The sequence below is a fragment of the Aythya fuligula genome, chromosome Z (genome assembly GCF_009819795.1).
Source record: "Aythya fuligula isolate bAytFul2 chromosome Z, bAytFul2.pri, whole genome shotgun sequence".
Classification (NCBI taxonomy): domain Eukaryota; kingdom Metazoa; phylum Chordata; class Aves; order Anseriformes; family Anatidae; genus Aythya; species Aythya fuligula.
The window spans coordinates 21,842,297-21,864,000 of NC_045593.1; the positions used below are offsets into that span (position 1 = coordinate 21,842,297).

At 37.5% G+C, this 21,704-nt stretch overlaps 1 protein-coding gene across 3 annotated transcripts in view; it reads left to right on the top strand.

Moving 5' to 3' along the window:
• The window catches only part of IPO11 (importin 11), a 93,429-nt gene that overhangs the window by 21,834 nt on the left and 49,891 nt on the right, over positions 1-21,704 (top strand). For all 3 annotated transcript variants that reach the window (XM_032205742.1, XM_032205741.1, XM_032205743.1), the window contains exons 7-20: positions 470-673; positions 6,692-6,824; positions 7,122-7,180; positions 8,045-8,093; positions 11,152-11,222; positions 12,914-13,106; positions 13,904-14,056; positions 14,288-14,331; positions 15,155-15,245; positions 16,698-16,745; positions 17,292-17,397; positions 19,296-19,422; positions 21,169-21,202; positions 21,376-21,416. In XM_032205742.1, the coding sequence (XP_032061633.1) occupies positions 470-673; positions 6,692-6,824; positions 7,122-7,180; positions 8,045-8,093; positions 11,152-11,222; positions 12,914-13,106; positions 13,904-14,056; positions 14,288-14,331; positions 15,155-15,245; positions 16,698-16,745; positions 17,292-17,397; positions 19,296-19,422; positions 21,169-21,202; positions 21,376-21,416 (1,353 nt within the window). The remainder of the gene's footprint in view (positions 1-469; positions 674-6,691; positions 6,825-7,121; positions 7,181-8,044; positions 8,094-11,151; positions 11,223-12,913; positions 13,107-13,903; positions 14,057-14,287; positions 14,332-15,154; positions 15,246-16,697; positions 16,746-17,291; positions 17,398-19,295; positions 19,423-21,168; positions 21,203-21,375; positions 21,417-21,704) is intronic.

The following is a 21,704-nucleotide window of genomic DNA, read 5'->3' on the forward strand; positions in this document are numbered from 1 at the left end:
GTCTAAAAGTTAAAAATCACATACAGGGATAGCGGAAATAAGGGTGATTGGTATTCAGAATTCTATTTTTTTTTTTTTTTTTTTTTTGCAGGAAGTGCTAGAAAAGATGATTAACTAAAAAGTGCTTCCCAAGTATCTGATTCTTCATTAACATGATTTCTAGAACAAATGACTTGAGTGATCTTTATGTAAAATTTAAACAGTTTAGTGAGCTTTAGTGAGCTCAACTTTTTATGTAATATTTAATCTGATCATAAAATTGAAGATTGAAGTACAGTTTTTTTCCACTCTGTTTGTGTTCTGCAAACTTTAAAATAGCTTAAGGGGGAAGAAAACCGCAAACTCTGTCAATCTGTACTACCTTATTTTTAATCCAGGTTTTATTTGACTTAAATTCTGCGGTGTCTGTTTTCTAAATGATTTTGACATTGTGGTACCTGTATTTATTTATTTTTTTCTTTTTTTGCAGATAGCAACTCAGATCTCTGTGCTAATAGCTAAAGTTGCCAGGGTGGACTGCCCAAGGCAATGGCCAGAACTGATACCCACTCTTCTAGAATCTGTGAAAGTCCAAGATGATCTTCGGCAACATAGAGCATTACTTACCTTTTATCATGTTACAAAGACCCTGGCATCCAAACGGCTTGCTGCAGATAGGAAGCTTTTCTATGATGTAAGTAATGTGGTGCAGTATTGTATAGTATAGGCAAACAGCTTGTCTTATATGATTGCTGCTTCCCTGTGTTTAGTGGGTGCTGAATTAATGGCAGGTATGTTGACTTTTATGTCTGCCTTTTGAAGCAGAAAAACTCTTACTTTGGTGGTTATATGTACAATATGAAATATTTTAAAGTCAATTCCTCTGTGAAATGTTTTTGAGATTTTTATTAACTTTGTGTGTGACAAATATTTTTATAATGTGACTCATGTTTATGACTTGGATGGTTTTTTATAACAACTTGTGTTAAGAAGCAGAGTATGATCTGCAGCACAATCTGTGCAAATCAGCCTTTTGTTGTCAGGCCGTAAAGCAGATGTTATATATAACGTGCAGTGTTTCTGGAAGATTGCTCTGGATTCAAAACTCAACAGTTTAAACAGTGCCGAATTTTAGATTTCCATACCTCAATATTTTTTCCTTTATTATTAGTGGAAGTGTGTTCATGATGACAGGGCTTTTATTAGATCAACTTCTTTTTCCATTTTCATTCCGTGAATGAAAATGCGAAGTCTAGTCTCATCCAGTTCGTAATCTCCATTGTAACAGTCCACTGATTAGAACACAGATTTGTCTTCAGCTGAATCTCCAGTCCAGTTCGGAGTTAGGCAATGATACAGTACAGATAACTGATCTTTTCCAGGAATGTTGCATTTCAAATTTCAAAATTTTAGTTTGTTTCTTGATTTAAAAAAAAAAAAAAAAAGCTTATCACACAAGTATTGAAGAATGCTTCTGAAGGTTTATTTATCTATGTGGAAATAACTTGCCTTGTTGTGAGATCATCAAGGTGAAATGAAGTCAGCAGGAGCTTGAGGGACTGAAGGCTGATTCCTGTAATAGGACAGAACTGAGATTATACGTTTCTGTGAGGGGTTTGTGTGTGTCTTCCTCCCTCAGACATACATGTATATAGATACAGATGAATATAATCCCTATATAGGAAATACTTATATTTAATTTTTGTAATCTGTTAGACCATTATACATGACCTGAGTACTTGTACAATACAGGTTTTGGTAGATTCAGTTCTTTATTTGAAAGTAATGAAGAAAGAGCAAGATAATTACTTGTTTTCTAGCACTCTCCTAAAAGAAGCAGCTGTGAATGTTGCTGATGCATATGGAGATAGGGAAAAAACAAACAAAAAACAACAACAACAACAAAAAAAAAAAAACTGAACTTCAAAGCTTCATCTACATAAATAGTCAAATCTCAGTACAGAGGCAGAACAGAATAAATAGGTCATAAGGTGTAGTATTGTTAAAGTTGTCTTGTCCAAAGGTACCTGTGCAGTTTTTCAGCCATTTCACAAGATTCAAAAAGAGCTCAGATACCTTCAATCATATTTCACTTGTTTCCAACAAACTCATTAAGTTTGTGTGACCTTCTTTCTTGTGGAATACCATTTTTCCAGCACGGCACTTTCTTTATGTATTATTTTGTTGTTGGAGAAAGAAAACTTCAGGTGTGAAGAAAAGGCATATAACATTTTTTTAAAAATTTATGGGGAGGGCATTTCATATCCAAAATACAATTGAAATTTCCTAACCTTTAGGCACAGTTTAAGTCTTTACATTTAAACATTTGTTGTTTTTTTAATTTTTTGATAAGTTCAATACCCAGAGTTCTTCTATCATCTGATTTGAAATTAACAAATATTAGTGTGTTCAGTTTCACTGTGAAGAAAAATAAACAGCTCTGAACTCTGTATGTGCAGAGTTTTTTTAATGTTATGTGGAAAAAGGAGATCTTTTGAGCATCTGGCACTATGGTATTCATACTTTGATTTTAACAGCAGCAAAACTGGTCAACTTTGCAGTTTGCTTCTTCTGTCTCCTGGTAAAGGGAATTTTTCTGTCTCCTGGTAAGGGAAACTACAGGCCTGTCAGTTTGACCTCAGTACCAGGGAAGCTCATGGAGCAGATCCTCTTGACAGTCATCACGCAGCACTTGCAGGGCAAGCAGGCGATCAGGCCCAGTCAGCATGGCTTTATGAAAGGCAGGTCCTGCTTGACGAACCTGATCTCCTTCTATGACAAAGTGACGCGCTGGGTGGACGAGGGAAAGGCTGTGGATGTGGTCTACCTTGACTTCAGCAAGGTTTTTGACACCGTCTCCCACAGCATTCTCCTCAAGAAACTGGCTGCTCTTGGCTTGGACTGGCGCACGCTTTGTTGGGTTAGAAACTGGGTGGATAGCCGGGCCCAAAGAGTCGTGGTAAATGGAGCCAAGTCCAGTTGGAGGCCAGTCACTAGTGGAGTCCCCCAGGGCTCGGTGCTGGGGCCGGTCCTCTTTAATATCTTCATCGATGATCTGGATGAGGGGATCGAGTGCACCCTCAGTAAGTTTGCAGATGACACCAAGCTATGCACATGTGTCGATCTGCTTGAGGGTAGGAAAGCTCTGCAGGAGGATCTGGATAGGCTGCACTGATGGGCTGAGGTCAACTGCATGAAGTTCAACAAGGCCAAGTGCCGGGTCCTGCACCTGGGGCGCAGTAACCCCAAGCAGAGCTACAGGCTGGGAGAGGAATGGTTGGAGAGCTGCCAGGCAGAGAAGGACCTGGGAGTGATGGTGGATAGTCGGCTGAATATGAGCCAGCAGTGTGCTCAGGTGGCCAAGAAGGCCAACGGCATCCTGGCTTGTATCAGGAACAGTGTGACCAGCAGGGCTAGGGAGGTGATCGTCCCCCTGTACTCGGCTCTGGTGAGGCCGCACCTCGAGTACTGTGTTCAGTTTTGGGCCCCTCGCTACAAGAAGGACATCGAGGTGCTTGAGCGGGTGCAGAGAAGGGCGACGAAGCTGGTGAGGGGCCTGGAGAACAAGTCCTTGGAGGAGCGGCTGAGGGAGCTGGGCTTGTTCAGCCTGGAGAAAAGGAGGCTCAGGGGCGACCTTATTGCTCTCTACAGGTACCTTAAAGGAGGCTGTAGCGAGGTGGGGGTTGGCCTGTTCTCCCACGTGCCTGGTGACAGGACGAGGGGGAATGGGCTAAAGTTGAGCCAGGGGAGTTTTAGGTTAGATGTTAGGAAGAACTTCTTTACTGAAAGGGTTGTGAGGCATTGGAACAGGCTGCCCAGGGAAGTGGTGGAGTCACCATCCCTGGAAGTCTTCAAAAGACGTTTAGATGTAGAGCTTAGGGATATGGTTTAGTGGGGACTGCTAGCGTTAGGTCAGAGGTTGGACTCGATGATCTTGAGGTCTCTTCCAACCTAGAAATTCTGTGATTCTGTGATTCTCTGAATTCACATTAAGTGGCAGGTGATTTCTCTTGGACAGGTTATTATTTCTCATAATAAGAGCCATGCTAAATATTTTTACAGCTTTTGAGTGTCCGCACTTCAGAACTTTTGTATCTTTTGAAACAAGAGGACAAGGTTACTTACCCTAATTCTTTGTATTACTTTTGTGTATTGATCATCTGAACAAGGTACATAGCTATATTGGAAAAGATATCGTGAATAGCTGCAAATCCGTGAAAACATCAATTACATTATTTTTTCCAATTTCTTATGTTTTTTGGGCCTTCTCCAAACTGGCCTTGAACACCTCCAGGGATGGGGCATCCAGAGCTTCTCTGGGCAACTTGTGCTACTGCCTCACCTCCTGCTGAGTGAGAAGAATTTTCTCCTAACATCTATAGTCGAAATCTCTCCTCTTTAAGTTTAAAAACGTTCCTTCTTGTCCTATCATTATTTGCCTGAGGAAAAAGTTACTCTCCATCCTTTTTATAAGCTCCCTTTAAGTAATGAAAAGCTGCAATGAGGTCTCCCTTGGAGCCTTCTCTTCTTCAGGCTGAACAGCCCTACCTCTCTCAACCTGTCTTCACAGGAGGTGCTCCAGGCCTCTGATCATCATTGTGGCCCTCCTCTGGACTCGGACTCACTTTAACAGCTCCACATCCTTGTGCTGGGGACCTCAGACCCAGATGTAGGACTCCAAGTGGGGCCTCACAAAAACAGAGCAGAGGAGCACAATCCCCTCCTTCCACCTGCTGGCCACTCCTCTGTTGATGCAGCCCAGGATGTGGTTGGCTGTCTGTGCTGCAAATGCACGTTGCCAGCTCGTGTTGAGCCTTTTGGACCCCCAGGTCCTTCTCTGCAGGGCTGCTCTCACTATGTGTCTGTACTTCTGTCTGGAATTGCCCCAGCCCAGGGACAATGTTGCTGTCATCAGTGCACCTTGCACTTGGACTTGTTGAACCTCATTAGGATCACATGGTCCCACTTCTCCAGCCTGTCCAGGTTCCTTTGGATGGTATCTCTTCCTTCTGTTTTATCAATTTCACCACTCAGCTTGCTGAGAGTGCACTCGATCCCACTGTCATTATGATGTTGATAAAGATAGTAAACAGCACTAGTCCCAAAACAGGCCCTTGAGGGTCACCACTCATCACCAGCCTCCACCTGGACATAGAGCTATTGACCACCACTCTCTGGCTGTGCCCATCAAGCTGATTCCTTATCCACTGAATGGTCCACCTTTCAAATCCATCTCTCTCCAAGTTGTAGATCAGGATTTCATGCGGGACCATGTCAAAGACCTTACAGAAGTCCAGGTAGATATTGGTTGATCTTCCCGTGTCAACTAATGCAGTCATATTGTTATAGAAGGCCACCAGATCTGCTTTTCACTTACAGTGGGAGGCACATTGCTCCCCCAACCCCTGCCCAGTGTTTCAGGGACTCAAGAGATGTGGGAAGCCTGACTGGCAGTGAAGTCTGAGGTAAAGAAGTTGCTGGGTACCTCATCCTTCTCTATGTCTATTGTCATCAGTCCTCCTCTCTCGTTTATCAGAGGGGGCATGCTGTCCTTGGCCTTCCTTTTCTGGCCAATGTATGTATAGAATCCCTTCTTGTTATTCTTTGCATCCCTTGCCAAGCTCAGTTCCATCCATGCCTTGGCTTTCTTGATCCCATCCCAGCACACCCAGACAGCATCCCTATGCTCTCCCCAGGCCACGTGTCCCTGTTTCCACTGCCTGTGCATTTCCTTCTTGTGCCTCAGTCTGACCAGCAGGTCCTTGCTCAGCCACCCTGGTTTCCTGCTGTTCCTTCTTGCTTTCTTATGCATTTACGATGATCTTGCATATTTATTCTTCAGCTTATATCTCTTACTACTACCACAATCACACTTTGTCTGCTTTATCGACTAAGGGAATTTAAATTAGCCTAGCCCCATGATGAGGTCTTTAGGTAATGCAAATTACCTAAAGTAAAAGTAAAGTAATGCAAATTACAATTGCCATTTGAATGACTTCAGATGTTAAAAGTATGTGGTGGGTCTTCCTATTGGATGGTATACATTTGTGGTTCTCTTTCTCCCCGTTATTGTTAATAAAGCAATTGCTATTTTGAAAACCATCAAGCATTCTATATTTTAAATGATTTGAGGTGAATCCAGGGTTTGCAGATATCATGGTTATAAGTTTCAGTGTAAGCATTGTTCAATACTATTTTGCTTAGCTATATGCATGTAACTACTACGTGTTTTCACAGTGTAATTTGATTCAGATGTTACCTGTAGTGTAAGACAAGTAGTTTAAATCTTGTGAGAAAGAAGGCAATAAGAACAGCTGGAATTTTTTTGAAGCTTCCTACTCTGTTGTAGACCTGTGGCTAGAGTTAGTGAAGATCAGGTAAGAAAGGAGGCCTAGATAGTTTTAAAGCGATAGTGGTAGGACAAGTAGTCAGGGATGCAAATGAGTCAGTCACAGCATACTCAAATTAAGACAAGAAATGTTTCTGGAAAACAGCGTTAGGTCAGTACAACTTGGTACACCAAAGTGTACCAATGAGTGAAACATTCAAACACCAAAGTGTTTGAATGAGTGAAACACTGTTGCTTAGAAGAAGATGGATTATACTTCTTATACAAGAAGATGGATTAAGTAATAGTCTCAACTGCCATTTAAAATTTATGAATATATTGTAATACATTCAGGAAATAAAATATGCTGTTGATCTTTTGCAGCTTGCATCTGGTATTTATAGCTTTGCGTGTTCCTTGTGGAATCATCATACAGATACGTTCCTACAACAAGCTTGTAGAGGGGATGAAGCTGCTGCTACAAATTCCTTAGAAAGAACCTTGTTATCATTGAAAGGTAATAATACAGAATAATTATTTAATAATGAGTATTTAATAGTAATATAATAATAATTTAATAATGAAATAAGTTTCTTCACACCTGATGATTAACAGTTAAAGAGTAAACAGAATACCCGTAATGTACAGAATTCTAAATTATTTCAGGAATCATGTTAGGTATGATAGAGGTATCCAAAGGCCCGAAATTTATGTATTTTTTTAATTTGGAAATTGGAAGAAATGCACAGCAACTAATCACGTTCTGAAATCTGAACATGAGAAATATCTACACAACTAACTTCTTTTTTCCTAGTGCTTCGTAAACTAACAGTCCATGGGTTTGTAGAACCTCATCGAAGTGCAGAGGTGATGGTAAGTAATATACATCTGTTTCTAATTGTAAAATCTCTTGTCATTATTTCAGGTGTTACAGCAATGTTTAAAGATGGCTGAAAGACACATTTTTGTTTTGTAAAGGAAATTAAAGTAATACTCTATCAAAGTTGCCCTCCTGTAAGTTAAGGATCATCAGACCCTAGATAGATCCTAGATACTGTGACATCAATGGCAAGATGTCTTTGGGGAAAGAAAAAAAAAAAAAACAAAAAACAAAAAACCTTAAAAAGTGTCCCATCCAGTTTGTGTCATGTGATAATAGCATCTCTCTCTCTACCGATAGATTTCAAGTGTACTCTTCCCCCCATCATTTGAAAAGATGTTTTTAATTTAATGATGAATGTAATGGTGTATATATCCATGATAGATTTTCTCTGATTATGAGATGAAAGCCTGTGGTATGCAGCCCATCTAGGGCAAAAACAAAAATAAGAAAATGAAATCCAAACCTCTCCTTCACCTCAAAACACTTCAATTTGCTGAAAAAGTTGGGTACCTAATAGCTACATCCTAAACTGTGAAGTAGAGAACAGTTATACCTGCCATATTACATGCTGAGTTCAAGAGGAAAGATTGTAAAGCAGGAGTCTGTATTTACAGACTCCTCTTTCTATTGGAGGTATTATGCTATTTGTGTGGTGCTAACAAAGATCATCTGCTAGCTAGCTAATTACTTGTTTCATGATGAAATTGCTTGTCCATTAAAATTAATTACTTAATTGAAAGTGATCCTGGGATGTCTGAGCCATTAACGTGTATGTTTGGCTCAACTCTCTTTTCATAACACAGTGCAAAATGAGCTTAATCTATAGACTCATATACTGTTATTACATTTTTCAGGGTTTTCTACATGCAGTGTTTGAACGGCTAAAACAGTTTCTGGAGTGTAGTAAGTATCTTAATCTTTCCTTGTGTTGTTTAAATATTAGAAATTGGATGAAAGAGTAATACAGTTCTATCAAAATATTTTTTTATAAATGCAGAGTTGTTATTTTAAATGGTGCTGAAACTGCACAGGAAAGACTTAAATAACTTTTTTTTGCTTTTGTATTGAAAGACTAAAACCCCACCAAAATCATACCCAGTGTTACAATGTCTATTTTGGGGAGAAGAAAATCTTAACCCATGGAGTGACAAAGTATGCATACTCAAATATGTAGATATTACAGAAACACACATCTTGAATATTCTTTTTGTTTTTCGTATTTCCTTGAGTCTACTATATATTTTGGTAACTGTCAAGTGGGAAATAATTACCACATTCGGCTATATGTACTTTATGCCTGGCAGAATAGTACTCTTAGGCAGACAACCACAACCATGGGTTAACACAGTCAACAGAAGTATAAGCATAATTGGCAAGTGTTACTGCTTTTGCAGGGAAGTTACCTAAAGCAGGTAAAAAAAAAAAAAAAAAAAAAAGAGAAGCTCACTGGTATTGCATCTGAACTGACTGCTTTTCTGCTCACTTGCAGTAGGCCTGCAAAGCCATTCATTCATTTAATTCACCCATAGTGCAAACCATTCTTTAATTTGAAGCTTGTCAGGCCACTCTCTCAGGATTCAACAATTTTTTTTTCCAATGTTTGATGTCTGAACTGAATAGAAATACTTTTTTGATACTAATGAAAGTAGTTGGCTCCAGAACTTGTACTTAGGTGAGAAGCGCTGATCTGGACTCTGAACCTTGTTTATATGAAAGCTTACAGAAACTTCCATTCTGCACAATGCCAAAACATTTTTTTTTTTTTTTTTCTTCTAAAATATGATCTTCTATAATACAAGCTTCTCTGCATGCAACTGTTTGCCCTGTCTGCTGTGCTGTAATCACGCACTTTCTGCCCCTTCTTTCATTGTTGGCTATATAATCTCCTGGCATAAACTGAATGACTTTTAAGGCGATCCCATCTTGATGCTTTATGGTTGTCATAGGATTTAGATGTCCTAAGATAAGAAATGAGCTGAGGCTTACTACACTTTGGTTTCTATAGAATCACAGAATGGTTTGGGTTGGAAGGGACCTTAAAGATCATCGAATTCCACCCTCCTATCATGGGCAGGGACACCTCTCACCAGACCAGGTTGCCCAAAGCCCCATCCAGCCTGGCATTGAGCACTTCGAAGGATGGGGCATCCACAGCTTGTCTGGGCAACCTTTCTCAGTGCCTCATCACCCTCTGAATAAAGAATTTCTTCCTAATATCAAATCTAAACCTACCACCTTAAAGCCATTCCTCGTTGTCCTATCACTCCAGTCACTCCAAGACAGAGGTTCCTCCCCAACTCTCCCGTAGGCCCCCTCCAGTTACTGGAAGTCTGCTGTAAGGTCTCCCTGGAGCCTTCTCTTCTTCAAGCTGAACAACCCTAACTCTCTCAGCCTGTCCTCACAGGAGAGGTGCTCCAGTTCATTCTCATGGTCCTCCTCTGGACTTGCTTCAAGAGCTCCATGCCTTTGTGCTAGGGGCTCCAGAGTGCTTTTGGGAGGGGTCTCATGAGAGCAGAGCAGAAGGCCAGAATCACCTCTCTTACCCTGCTGTCCCTGCTTCTTTTGACGCAGCCCAGGATATGGTTGGCTTTCTGGGCTGCAAGTGCAGATTGCCAGCTTATGTCAAGCTTCTTGTCCACCAAACCCCCCCAGGTCCTTCTCAGGGCTGTTCTCAATCCGTTGTCCACCCAGCCTGTATTTGTACTTAGGATTGCCCTGGCCCAAACGCAGGACCTTGCACTTGACCATGTTGAATTCCATGAGGCTTGTACAGGCCCACCTCTCAGGCCTGCCCAGGTACCTCTGAATGGTATCCCTTCCCTCCAGCATGTGGACCCCACCCCTCATCTTGGTGTCATCTGCAAACTTGGTGAGGGTGCACTCAATTCCACTGTCCATGTCACTGGCAAAGATGTTAGTGCCAGTCCCAATACTGACCCCTGAGCAACACCACTCATTACTGATCTCTACCTGGACAGTGAGCCATTGACCGCAACTCTTCGAGTGCAACCATCTAAGACTTATCCACCGAGTGGTCCATCTGTCAAATCCATGTCTCTCCAATTTAGGGACAAGAATATTGTGTGGGACAGTGCTAAATGCTTTGCACAAGACCAGGTAGATGATGTCAGTTGCTGTTCCCCTATCTACCACAGCTGTAACTCCATCATAGAAGACCGGATTTCTCAGGGATGATGTGCCCTTAGTGAAGTCATGGTGGCTGTCACCAGTCACCTCCTTATTTTCCATGTGCCTTAGTGCAGTTTGCAGGAGGATGTGCTTCTTGATGTTGCCTGGCACAGAGGTGAGACTGACTGGCCTGTAGTCCTTACCAGTAAGCTGCTTTTCAAAAGCACACACCACTAACTATAATGAAACTAGAATTTACTTCTGTTATATCATCTTCTTTGCTTGTATGCTGTCAGTATGGCTGTCTTTTGTTTTTTCTATTTTCTTATAAAAGCTTTCTTTGTTTTCTAAATTCAGATTGTTCTTTTTTAAATCCAGACTCTTTTCCAGTGTCCATAATCTTTTTTTTTATGATGGGTTTTCTAGTAAGGCACATACATAGATATGTAATAAGGATATACCATAGTATTCTTATAAGGACATTTTAAGCTTTTCAGTCTGCTCTTGCTAGCATTTTGCTTGCATTATTTTGACTGTCTTTTATGATTGAGTGGTGTGTAATGATGTCCCAACTGTTTTACTCAGATCAGTTATAGTGACTTTCACTGCAGCTGAGAGAAATGGTTAAAGATTATTTTTTTGCAATACTCATTACCTTCAATTTATGACTTTGAATTTACTCTGCCATAGAACATTTTTTTCTGGCTGCTATAACCCCTGAACTGCAGATAAAAACAAGTTGTTCACCAGTATTAACTTTTTAAGATGTAGCTATCCAGAAAGAAAAGGGGAGTCTGAAAAAATGATAGTTGTTAAATATCTGATTTACCAGGTAGAAGTATAAGAGCAGAAAACGTATGCAGAGATCGTCTAGAAAAGACTATAATTCTGTTCACTAAAGTGGTAAGTATATTCTCCATACAGTTACTGAATAGATTTGAGCAGTGCAGTCCCCAGTCCCCAATATGTATGTTCCTTAAAACCAGTAGGTTTCAGATTTTGACAAGAAGAAGGTACTGCAGCTTGGAACTTCTTTGCTATACAATAGCCTTTATTTTATTTTATTTTATTTTTCAGAAATGTATTTGTATGTTCATGCTGACATAAATCACAGGAGCAAAGAATCCATTTCCTTAGTGCAAATAGAATGGCATTCTATAAGTAAATTATTAACTAGTCTTTTGTTTAAAAAATAAAAATAAAAAATCATGGTCTTTATTAGAAATAATGAGGTTTTTCATCCAGTTAAGTACTTCTATAAGTACTTAGATTGCTATTTCTAAGGCGCTGTTAGTTCTATTGAATCTCTGGCTAGTTCTGGTTTACTGAAAGAAAATTAACAAAAATAACCCTTCTCTTTCTCAGTTTTACAGTCTATGACTTCTGTATAATATAGTACATTTTGAGTTTTTAGCTAATTCTGTGCAACCATTAATTGTGTTACCAGAAGGTGATTTTAGCATTGACATTTGCTTTGCCTTTAATAGGTATAAAACCTAATGACTTCCCATTGTTTGCAAATTATGTTTTGGGACAATAGTTCTAATTTAAATGTTTAGCATAATTATAATAGGTGGGAGGCACACATAGCCGTTAGTAAAATTGAACTGAAGGTACTCAACTCAACATTCTTAGTCTTTATCATAGTACATCTTCTTTTGAACTAATAAGTCTTCTTTTAACTAATAAGCAGAGTATGGGGGCACATCTTTTTTCATCTTTTTTTTTTTTCCCCTCAGAGACCTGGAGAGAAAGCACACGTTATTCATAGATAATCTACCACCTCTAGAAATTAAGATGTAAGAATTTAGCTTTAGGCATTTTTGCAAGTAGTAGAGATTAGGAAGTTGTAAGCACATTCTAGACCACAAGTTAGAAGAACTAAGGTCAAGAAGTAAGTGCTTGTTCTGCAGTGTTGGGTGCATGGGGGGAAAAAAGAATTTAAACTTCCTACACTTGCACCTCCTATCCTTATGTCCCATGTGTTTAATTATGAGAATGTCAGTAGTATCTGGTATGCCTAATGAACAGATAGTAAGTATCTGTAGTGACCAATTTAAATATTTTTCCTTATGTTCTGTGTACATTGGAATTGCTTTTTGTGATTCGGTATAGGATGTCTGGAAATTGGCAATAATTTCCTGTATGTTTATGGTCCAGTGAAAATACAGAGGGTTGCCTCTCCTTAGTAGTTACCCATTTGGAGGCTGGAATTTTTTTAAACAACATGAACCTTAAATGCTGCTCTAGAAGTACCTGTGGATATCAATGTGCTAAAATGTTGACAGCTTTAATTGAAGTGGATGTGTTTTACATACTGTGTTGCTATCAAGTTGGTCAAGTTGAAAACAGGTATTGTTCCTTAAACTTTTAACAAAGGATAATTTTGAATGTGAATCAAGAATTTAGTGGAGAAACTAGTGCTTCATTAAGTTTTGATACCGATCTTTTCCTAATTTCCTCCTTTCAATTTTATTTTCTATAATTCTGTATAAATAGAAAGCTTTTCTGTAATTTTTTATGAAAGTATTTAATGCAAGACTTGCACAAAAATTAATTTGATTCTTTTGCTCTTCTCCTTGCTTAATTTCTAGCTTTTGGACTTCCTGGATCAACATCCTTTTTCATTTACGTCTTTAATTCAGAGATCATTGGAATTTGCTGTAAGCTATGTTTTCACAGAGGCTGGTGAAGGAGTTGTATTTGAGCGCTTCATTGTACAGTGTATGAATCTCATCAAGATGATTGTAAAAAATTATGCTTATAAGCCATCAAAATATATTGAAGGTACTGCTGCTATTTACTAAATATATTTTTATATTTTGTGAAAAAAAATTAGCAAGTTGTAAGTGAACTCCTTTGAGTCATACTTTTGAAGCACTTAATGCATCAATACTTAGTAATATGCTTCTGTCTCTATACAGGTAATTCTTGTGTTGGTGGTTAAAGTGTTGATATATATGGACATAGATTTGCCAAACATATACAGTGTTTGTTTTGGCTGTATAGCATGAAGTATTTGTTTTTATTGCTGCTTTCTATAACCAGTGTTAATTCCTTAAAACAAAAACAAACAAAAAATGTTATCCTAGTTGTTTTTAACATTATATTTGGATAAACTTTTTGAATAGATATAAACGAAACCTTCTTTGAATTCTGTGTTTTTTAATTACATTCTTCAGTAATGTGGTGTGTGTGTGTGTGTGTATATAAAGCAGTAAAGCAGTGTTTTTCACTTTAGTAGCTGTAAAACTTGATAAATATTTTGTGAAGCTGTACTGACTGAAAGGCTGTCTTATTGTAGTGTTTGAGAACTCCCATAAAATTAAATTACAGAATCACAGAATGGTTTGGGTAGGAAAGGACCTTAAAGATTACCAAGTTCCAACTCCACTGCCATGGGCAGGGACACCTCCCACCAGACCAGGCTGCCCAAAGCCTCATCCAGCCTGGCTTTGAACACTTCCAGGGATGGGGCATCCACAGCTTCTCTGGACAACCTGTGCCAGTGCCTCACCACACTTATACTGAAGGATTTCCTCACTATTTAATTGTAATCTGGATTTTTATGCGTTTCATTTCAGATAGCAGTCCTGAAACTCTTGAAGCACATAAAATAAAGACGGCATTTTTCACATATCCAACACTAATGGAGATATGTAGGAGATTAGTCACTCACTATTTTCTGCTGACAGAGGAAGAATTAACAATGTGGGAAGAGGACCCAGAAGGCTTCAGTAAGAAACTTGTATAGTTGGCCACAATTTATTTAGATATGGGTATAATATATGTACCTCCTACAATATTGGTTGTTTACTTTTTGCAGTCTTGCTAAATTGCCTCCAGAGGGAGTGTTTTCCGTAATGTGAGAGCTTTCTCAGTTGTCCATGACACTCACATTTAAATACTAAACTTTGTTTGAACCATAGCTGAAATAATGCTTTCTCCTTTTCTTTGTGAAATAATAGCTGTAGAAGAGACAGGAGGAGATTCTTGGAAGTACAGTCTCAGAGTAAGTATTTCACTTTGAAATAAAACATTCTACATCTCCACGTGTGCTTCTTGATAGTCTTATAACCAGGAGAGATGATAGGTGGTAAAAAGATAAGTTCATGTTTCTCAAAAAAATCTTTAGTTAAAGAAATTTAATTCAAATTAATGTAAATGAACTCCATTTGTTTATCAATGGTTAAACTTTCTGAAATGTATTGGAAACTATGCGCTTCATATTCTAGAAGGGAGGAAAAGGAGTTTGCTTCAGCATTTTGTGTTGTGTAGGATCTGGTGGTTATTGAAGAGAAATTGTCTCTTTTTTAAACTGATAACTGATGTTATCACTAATGACTTTATTAGTATACATGATGAATGAAGTTTCAGATGCATCTGTACCTTTCAGATCAGATCAAAAATGTTCTTTTGGAGTGAATCTCCCAATTATCCATGCTGTGCTTTGCTTTGCAAGATCTCAAAGCATATTTGCTGGGTTACTTTCAGATTAAAATAACTTTGCATATCTAGTGCAAGTATAGCATTCAGTCCAAATGACTGAACTAATGCAAAGGGAAACTGAGTGTGGTCGTTAGCTTCTCAGTTTTTGTGTTACTTCACAGATGCAGTCTTGTACCACAGAGCTCGCTAATATTGTTTCATATTATATGCTGTATAAAATGAAATGATATTTCATATAAAACTAATTTATCTACAGAAGATTACATTTCAAATTGTGGCTTTCACTGTAAGGTATTCAGTACTTAAAAAATTCAGCATAAAATACATTTTAATTGCCATTTTCTTGACTCTGAAACGTTTGTTTTTTTTTTTTTTTAATTTTTCAGCCATGTACAGAAGTTCTTTTTATTGATATTTTCCATGAGTACAATCAGACTCTGACCCCTGTGCTTTTAGAAATGGTTCACAGTCTGCAAGGTAAGCTGTTTGAAACATACAGAAACTGTAAAATGTAGTGTTCTTTGTTTTTTATAAACTGCTTTATCAACTTTTGTCAAATACTAAACAATTTAACCGTGTGATAGCTAATGCTACATAGCACATTCATTCTGTATTCTGTATTTGAAAGAATTTGTTAATACATTAAAATTTTTAAACTTGCTATAAAAAAATACAATGTGTACGTAGGAAGAGGAAATCCTAAGGATTCCTTCCTTTTCAGTGTGACTTTTAGATGACTGACAAAGATTGAAGCATTTCTGCTTCTGTGAAGTTTCAGGCTTTCTTGAGAATGGTGAAGTTTAATGAAGTCTGTGAATTATTTTTTACCAGGAACTTTCTGTTCAAATGTTGCAAGACAGTTTATGTTGATTTTTCCATGTCTATGCAAGAATCGGGGGGAAAAAAACATTTAAATAGAAAGCTCAAGGTATGCTGTTGTTTTGGAGGGTCTAGAGGACTTTCCAGCTCTGTACAATCTACTTTTAAAATCTTAATCTTTTTCTGTATGAAACAGAAGCCTTTGCAGGCTGAGAAGTTACTTTTTTTTTTTTTTTTGCTCCCAAACTTAAGTTAAGCATCCATAGAAGATAACAAGTAATAACTGGCCCTTTTTCTCTAGTATTTTGGCTTAGGTTTTGTTTCTCCAGGTTGCATCTTATGTAATGTTTTGTATTTGACATATATATTTGATATATTCTACTATAATGTTTTGTATTTGAACTTACCAGAATGACTCAGTACATCCTATTAAATAGAAACAAGGCTCAGAAAATGAATGTTTATTTCTGACTTCACATCCAGAACCTCTTCATATACACAAGTTTCTGGATGGTTTGCTGTGGTTTGATACTGGGAACTGCAGATCCCTTATAGAAGTGTTATTTTGTTTTCCGAGAATTATGAAAGATACTATTTTTATGTTATCAGATACTCATACTTTTTTTCCCTGAAGACCCTTAGTACCCATTTCTGGGTATTTTCAGTTTGAGACTTACAGTTAAAGTACAAGATGGTATTAAGAATTCATTATTTTCAAGACTTGGGAAAATTTTTACTTAGGCATTCTAAGCACACATGCATAAACATATAAAGTATATCAGAACTAAGTCTGGGTAGTAATTGTTTGCAGTGTCTACCTCATGGTAGACACGGTCTTCAATCTGCTCATTAAAATACAAATTCTGACTTGCATATTGCCATGAAAGGTAATTCTAATCTGAGGAAGCAAGTCAAGAATAGGTTGTGAAAGCATATTCACTGAAAAAGGTGTAAAATGTGAAACACTGACTTGTAAGGACTTGTAAGTAAAAATAACAACGTAGTCCTAATTTAGAGTATAGTTAGTTGAAGCATAAGCTCTTTAAGAAAGCATCTTGCTTGCAGTCTTTATTTTAGTTATGCTTTTTTCTTTAACTTTTTGTCTTGTAGGAACTACCAACATGGAAGATACCAGTGCTATACTGATTAAAGATGCTGGTAAATTAAATTTTACTTTACCTTTGAAGGAACAGAGCTGCTATTGTGTATGTGCTTGACTTCTTAAATGTTATATGAAGCATATGCAAGATGTATTTTTTAAGACATTTGGAAAGTAGGATCTGAGTCCTATTTTTCCTTGAGCTTGATGTCAGTGTTAACTTTTAGAGAGACTCGTGTAAATATATGATACTTTTTCAGCTTTTTAACAAGCAATTAGACAATGTCCTTTACCTTCCTATTTTTTCCTCTCTGCAAGTAAATGAACTGCAATGCTGTCATGACTATATTTTATAAATAGGGATATTTTTTGGCAAAAGAACTGTTTGAGGCCTCTAATGAAACAACTCTTGATATTAGAATGAGATCTTCATTGTTCTTATTGCTTTTAACTATTTTCAGGAGTGTTTAAATTATATGCATTGCTTTTGTTTGTTGCACTTACACTAGCAAAAGTGTTTTTAGTCTTAAATTTGACTGAGTATTTAGAATTAAAAATAAAACATTAAACAAAACAATAAGCATGACTTTATTGTTTTTTCCCAGTGTATAATGCAGTTGGACTGGCTGCTTATGAGCTGTTTGATAGTGTGGATTTTGATCAGTGGTTTAAAAACCAACTACTAGCAGAACTACAGGTTTCTCATAACAGGTAAACACCTTGGTTTGGTATGTATTTCTTATTTAAACATGAATTATTGTTATAAGTCTGGTAAGATAGAAGATCTGATTGCAAAATTACAAAATGCTTGTTATTTATAACACATCCACCAAATGAACAGAGGCATGAAATACGAATATATAAACACTCACACATGTAATGTTCATGAAACTGATATTTTGTTGATGTTTGTTAGTGTGGTGGCTATTTTCCACTCTCTGTAAAGATATTATCACTCTGTCCTCTTGAAGCTCTTTGACTTCACTAAACTTTCTCAGCACAGCCATATTTTCTTATTTAAAGAAAATTTCTTAGGCCTCCAGACTTCCCAGAACCCCTTAGGCAGCAAAGTCCTCCTGAAACCTGTGGAAGTGATTTCTGTGAAGCTGTAGTTTAGCCAACGTGGTGATTTGTTCTTCTGTACTAGTACAAGCCCCCTGTAGCACTTTTCAGTTAATTTGGCCAGCAATAAAATATGGAAGTAGGGGCAAATTTGAATTACGTTTACAAAGTGTGAATGATTACAGTCTGGTTCTATGTGAAAAGTCTTACATAGTTTGTCTGCCAAGGGTTTTTCATCCCACCAAAGTCCTCTTCGCTTGGATGGCCTTCATCTGAGTACCTGTCTTTAGTGTCTAAGGTACTGTCTAAGTCTTTGGTGTTTAAGGTATTTTGAAAGATATTTTTTGGTACCTCGGAATAGAGATGGACGACTCCGACTAGGAAGACAATTTTCCTCCCATTTCCTCAGGCTGTCACCCTTCCCTTGGGGGAAGAATGCTAAATGCTTTTCTACTGCTATCCTCATTAGGTGAATTCCAAATCACCCTTTGACTCAGAAGATGTCTTACTGTGCTTTTCAAAGTCATTGGTAGTGACCCTAATGTCCTTTGAAAAAATTAGCTATTTTTTCTTCTGTATTTGAAATTCAAATAACGGTTGAGTCTGGTGAAATAAAATATGAACTAATTTGTATGCTAATGCCCTGAAGAGCTGCTTTAAGTTGTAAATGACTTTACATAACGAGCTGCTAGTTGACTTTTTTATTTGTAAATGGCAGTTATAAACATTTTCTCTACAAATACAGTTAAATTTCATGTACAGTGGAAGATCCTGCTAAACTTAAATACTTGCCATTACAATATACTTCTCTTCTAATTATTTACTTTAACTGTGTCCGCTGATGTTTTTTTTTTATTTTCCTCATTAGTCTTGTTTTAATATCACAAATCTGTCCTGCTATCTGCCAGCGGCCAAGTACTGTAATGGTTATGCTAAATGTCAGAAAAATGGGAAAAAATGAGAGATCCTGTATATATGATTGTTCCTTTGCTGTAATGCTGCCCCAGCACCAGTCTCTAAATAAAGCTGATGTCATATTGGCAGCATATTCTGTTTTTGGCATATTTATGGTGGTATATTTATGCAATCTACACATATATCATTAGTAAAAATTGACAAAACTTTTCCACAGGTGATACAGTTGTATTTATAGTAGGAAAAACCATTTGATTGGCATTTGTGATATCCTGGGATGAAATTGCTGTGGGGGCAGGAGCTTACAGTAGTTATTGCTGTGTTATGCACAAAATAAACAGTGTTTGTGACAACTTCAAGATTCATTTAGGAAAAGTGGTGGTTTTTTGTGTGTGTGTTTTCAGACATGAATTTGTTTCCCAAGCCTTCTGGTGAAGAATTTTGATTTGATAAAAAAAAATTACTACATTAAAGTTACAGAAAGTTGGTCTTGACAAAATAATTTTTTAATAGTTGTTTTGCAGAATATTGTGTTCGTATTGATTGTTAGATTTATTTTTCATCAAAGTATTTTAGAACAGCAAACATAATGAATGAATATAATATTTTTTCCCATCTTTTTTTTTTTTAAGGTATAAACCAATACGTCGACGAGTAATCTGGCTGATTGGACAGTGGATTTCAGTTAAATTCAAATCAGACTTGAGGCCTATGTTGTATGAGGCAATTCGTAACTTGCTTCAAGACCAAGACCTAGTGGTAAATATAAGAAATGTTTTGGGTTACACATTCTCTATAAACATAAGTGAAACATGCATACTGTACCGTATATAAACTTTGGAAACTCCATAACATCACACTTCAAAGTCTGTTGTGTCATGCAGAAAATAATCTGTTTGGAAGTTTGGGGGGAGTCTGTGGAAATGCTGGAAAACAAGTTTGCAGGCATGAAACCAACTTAAGATGTCCACTAGGTGATAAATCTGGGAAAACGAATGGCAAGAGCATCCGTTTTTGTAACAAAGTTGTGAGGCATCTTGAGATAGATTATTTATTAACTCAGGAACACTTTGTGTAGATAAACTATATCACAGAATATCCTTGTTTTATGTGGTATACAATATTACTTAAGCATCAACATAGCTATTGTCTGCTGGCAGATTATGGTAAATGTCATTGGTTGCTAAGCTGCTGTTTGAGCACAACTCTGGTTCAAGCAACAATTTCAGTTTACCAGCAGGTGAAGTTAAGTTGAGAACCTGTATTAGTGTTTTTTTTTGTTTTGAACAGACCTAGCATCTACCCAACAAACAAAACAAAAGAAAAAAAAATATGAAGAAAACTGCCAAAACCTAGATAGTTTGTTAGTTAAATATTACTAGCTGGCAATCTAACAGTTATTTCTGTGACAGCTTCTCCAGACAGCTTTAGCAAAAGCAGGATGAATTTTCCTGCCAATGCTATGACTTCTTAGTTAGTGCTTTCCCGATATCTACCAGGGAAGAACATGCTAGCTTTTGAGATTGATTTATTTGCTTTTTGGGTGACAGCAAGACATGAGATAATATCAAATTAAACTCCTTTGCTGTTACAACATTTTCTGTCACAGGCTTATGATGGAAAGATCTTGCTTAATTCTTTTTTGACTTCTGTGAAGGTTTTGCTTGAGTTGTTTTTCCAGGTAGTATCTCCAGGCAATGCCAAACAAACTGCAAACGATACTAAAAGCAAACAAAAACGTGGCTTGACTAACTAACCAAATTTCTTGTATCAGAAGTAGTGTGGCCAGCAGGACTAGGGAAGTGATTGCTTCCCTTAACTTGGCCTCTGGTGAGGCTGCACCTCAAATAAATACTGTGTTCAGTTTTGGGCACTTGACTATAAAAAGGACATAAAGGTGCTGGAGTGTGCCCAAAGAAGAGCAACAAAACTGGTGAAGGATCTAGAGATTAAGTCCTATGGGGAGCAGCTCAGAGAGATGGGATTATTTAGCCTGGAGAAAAGGAGGATCTGGAGACCTTATTGCTCTCTTCAACTACCTCAAAGGAGGTTGGAGCAAGGTGGGGGGTCAGTGTCTTCTCCCTGGCAGCAAGCGATAGGACAAGAGGAAATGGCCTCAAGTTGTTCCAGAAGAAGTTTAGCTTGGATATTTGGAAAAATTTCTCCACTGAAAGGGTTGTGAGGCATTGGAAAAGGCTGCCCCATGGAAGTAGTTGCCTCACAATCCATGGAGGTATTCAAAAGACAGATAAAAGTGGTGCTTAGAGATACGGTCAGCAGACTTGGCAGTACTAGGTTAATGGTTGGATGTGATGATCTTGGAGGCCTTTTCCAACCTAAAGGATTCTATGTTTTTATGATTCTGTAACCAAATTTCTTAGAGGGTGACAGAACACAAAGAACAATTCAATTACTAAAATAACTGGTTTGATGTTTTTAGATACTATGTTGATAATCAGGATAATGTTTAATGGACATAAGTGTTATGCATATTTTGTCTTTCAGGTTCGTATTGAAACTGCTACAACACTGAAGTTAAATATCCTTTTAGTAACATAGAAACTTGATTAATTCTAAATTAGATGTTACTGGAAAATAAGCAGCTTTAAACTTACTACTAAAATTTTCACATTATAATTGTTATGTATTCATAAAATAATAGCTTGCTGTAGTCTTGTGCAATGTGCATTATTTTCCTTAATGGCTTTTTACCTGTTGATGACTTTGAATTCAGAACTGACCAGTTCTTACCGGTAAGAGCATCTATATGGATGTATTCTCGTGAGCTGGAATATCCATAGAGAAAAGCAGGAAAAAACATGTCCTATTTCATTTTAAACCAAGTTATTTAGTAATCAGTGTGCCTGCGTCTGCATTTATTTTTAGTTTTCATAGGGCAAAATGTGAAGATTCATGTTGCTGCCCTTAAGGTTGCTGATGTGCAGTATTCAGACAGACAATTTAAAACCTGGCTATTACAATTTCTTTTTGTGGTGTTTAGTACTTTATATACAACGTGTTACCAGATGCTAAGATTTTTC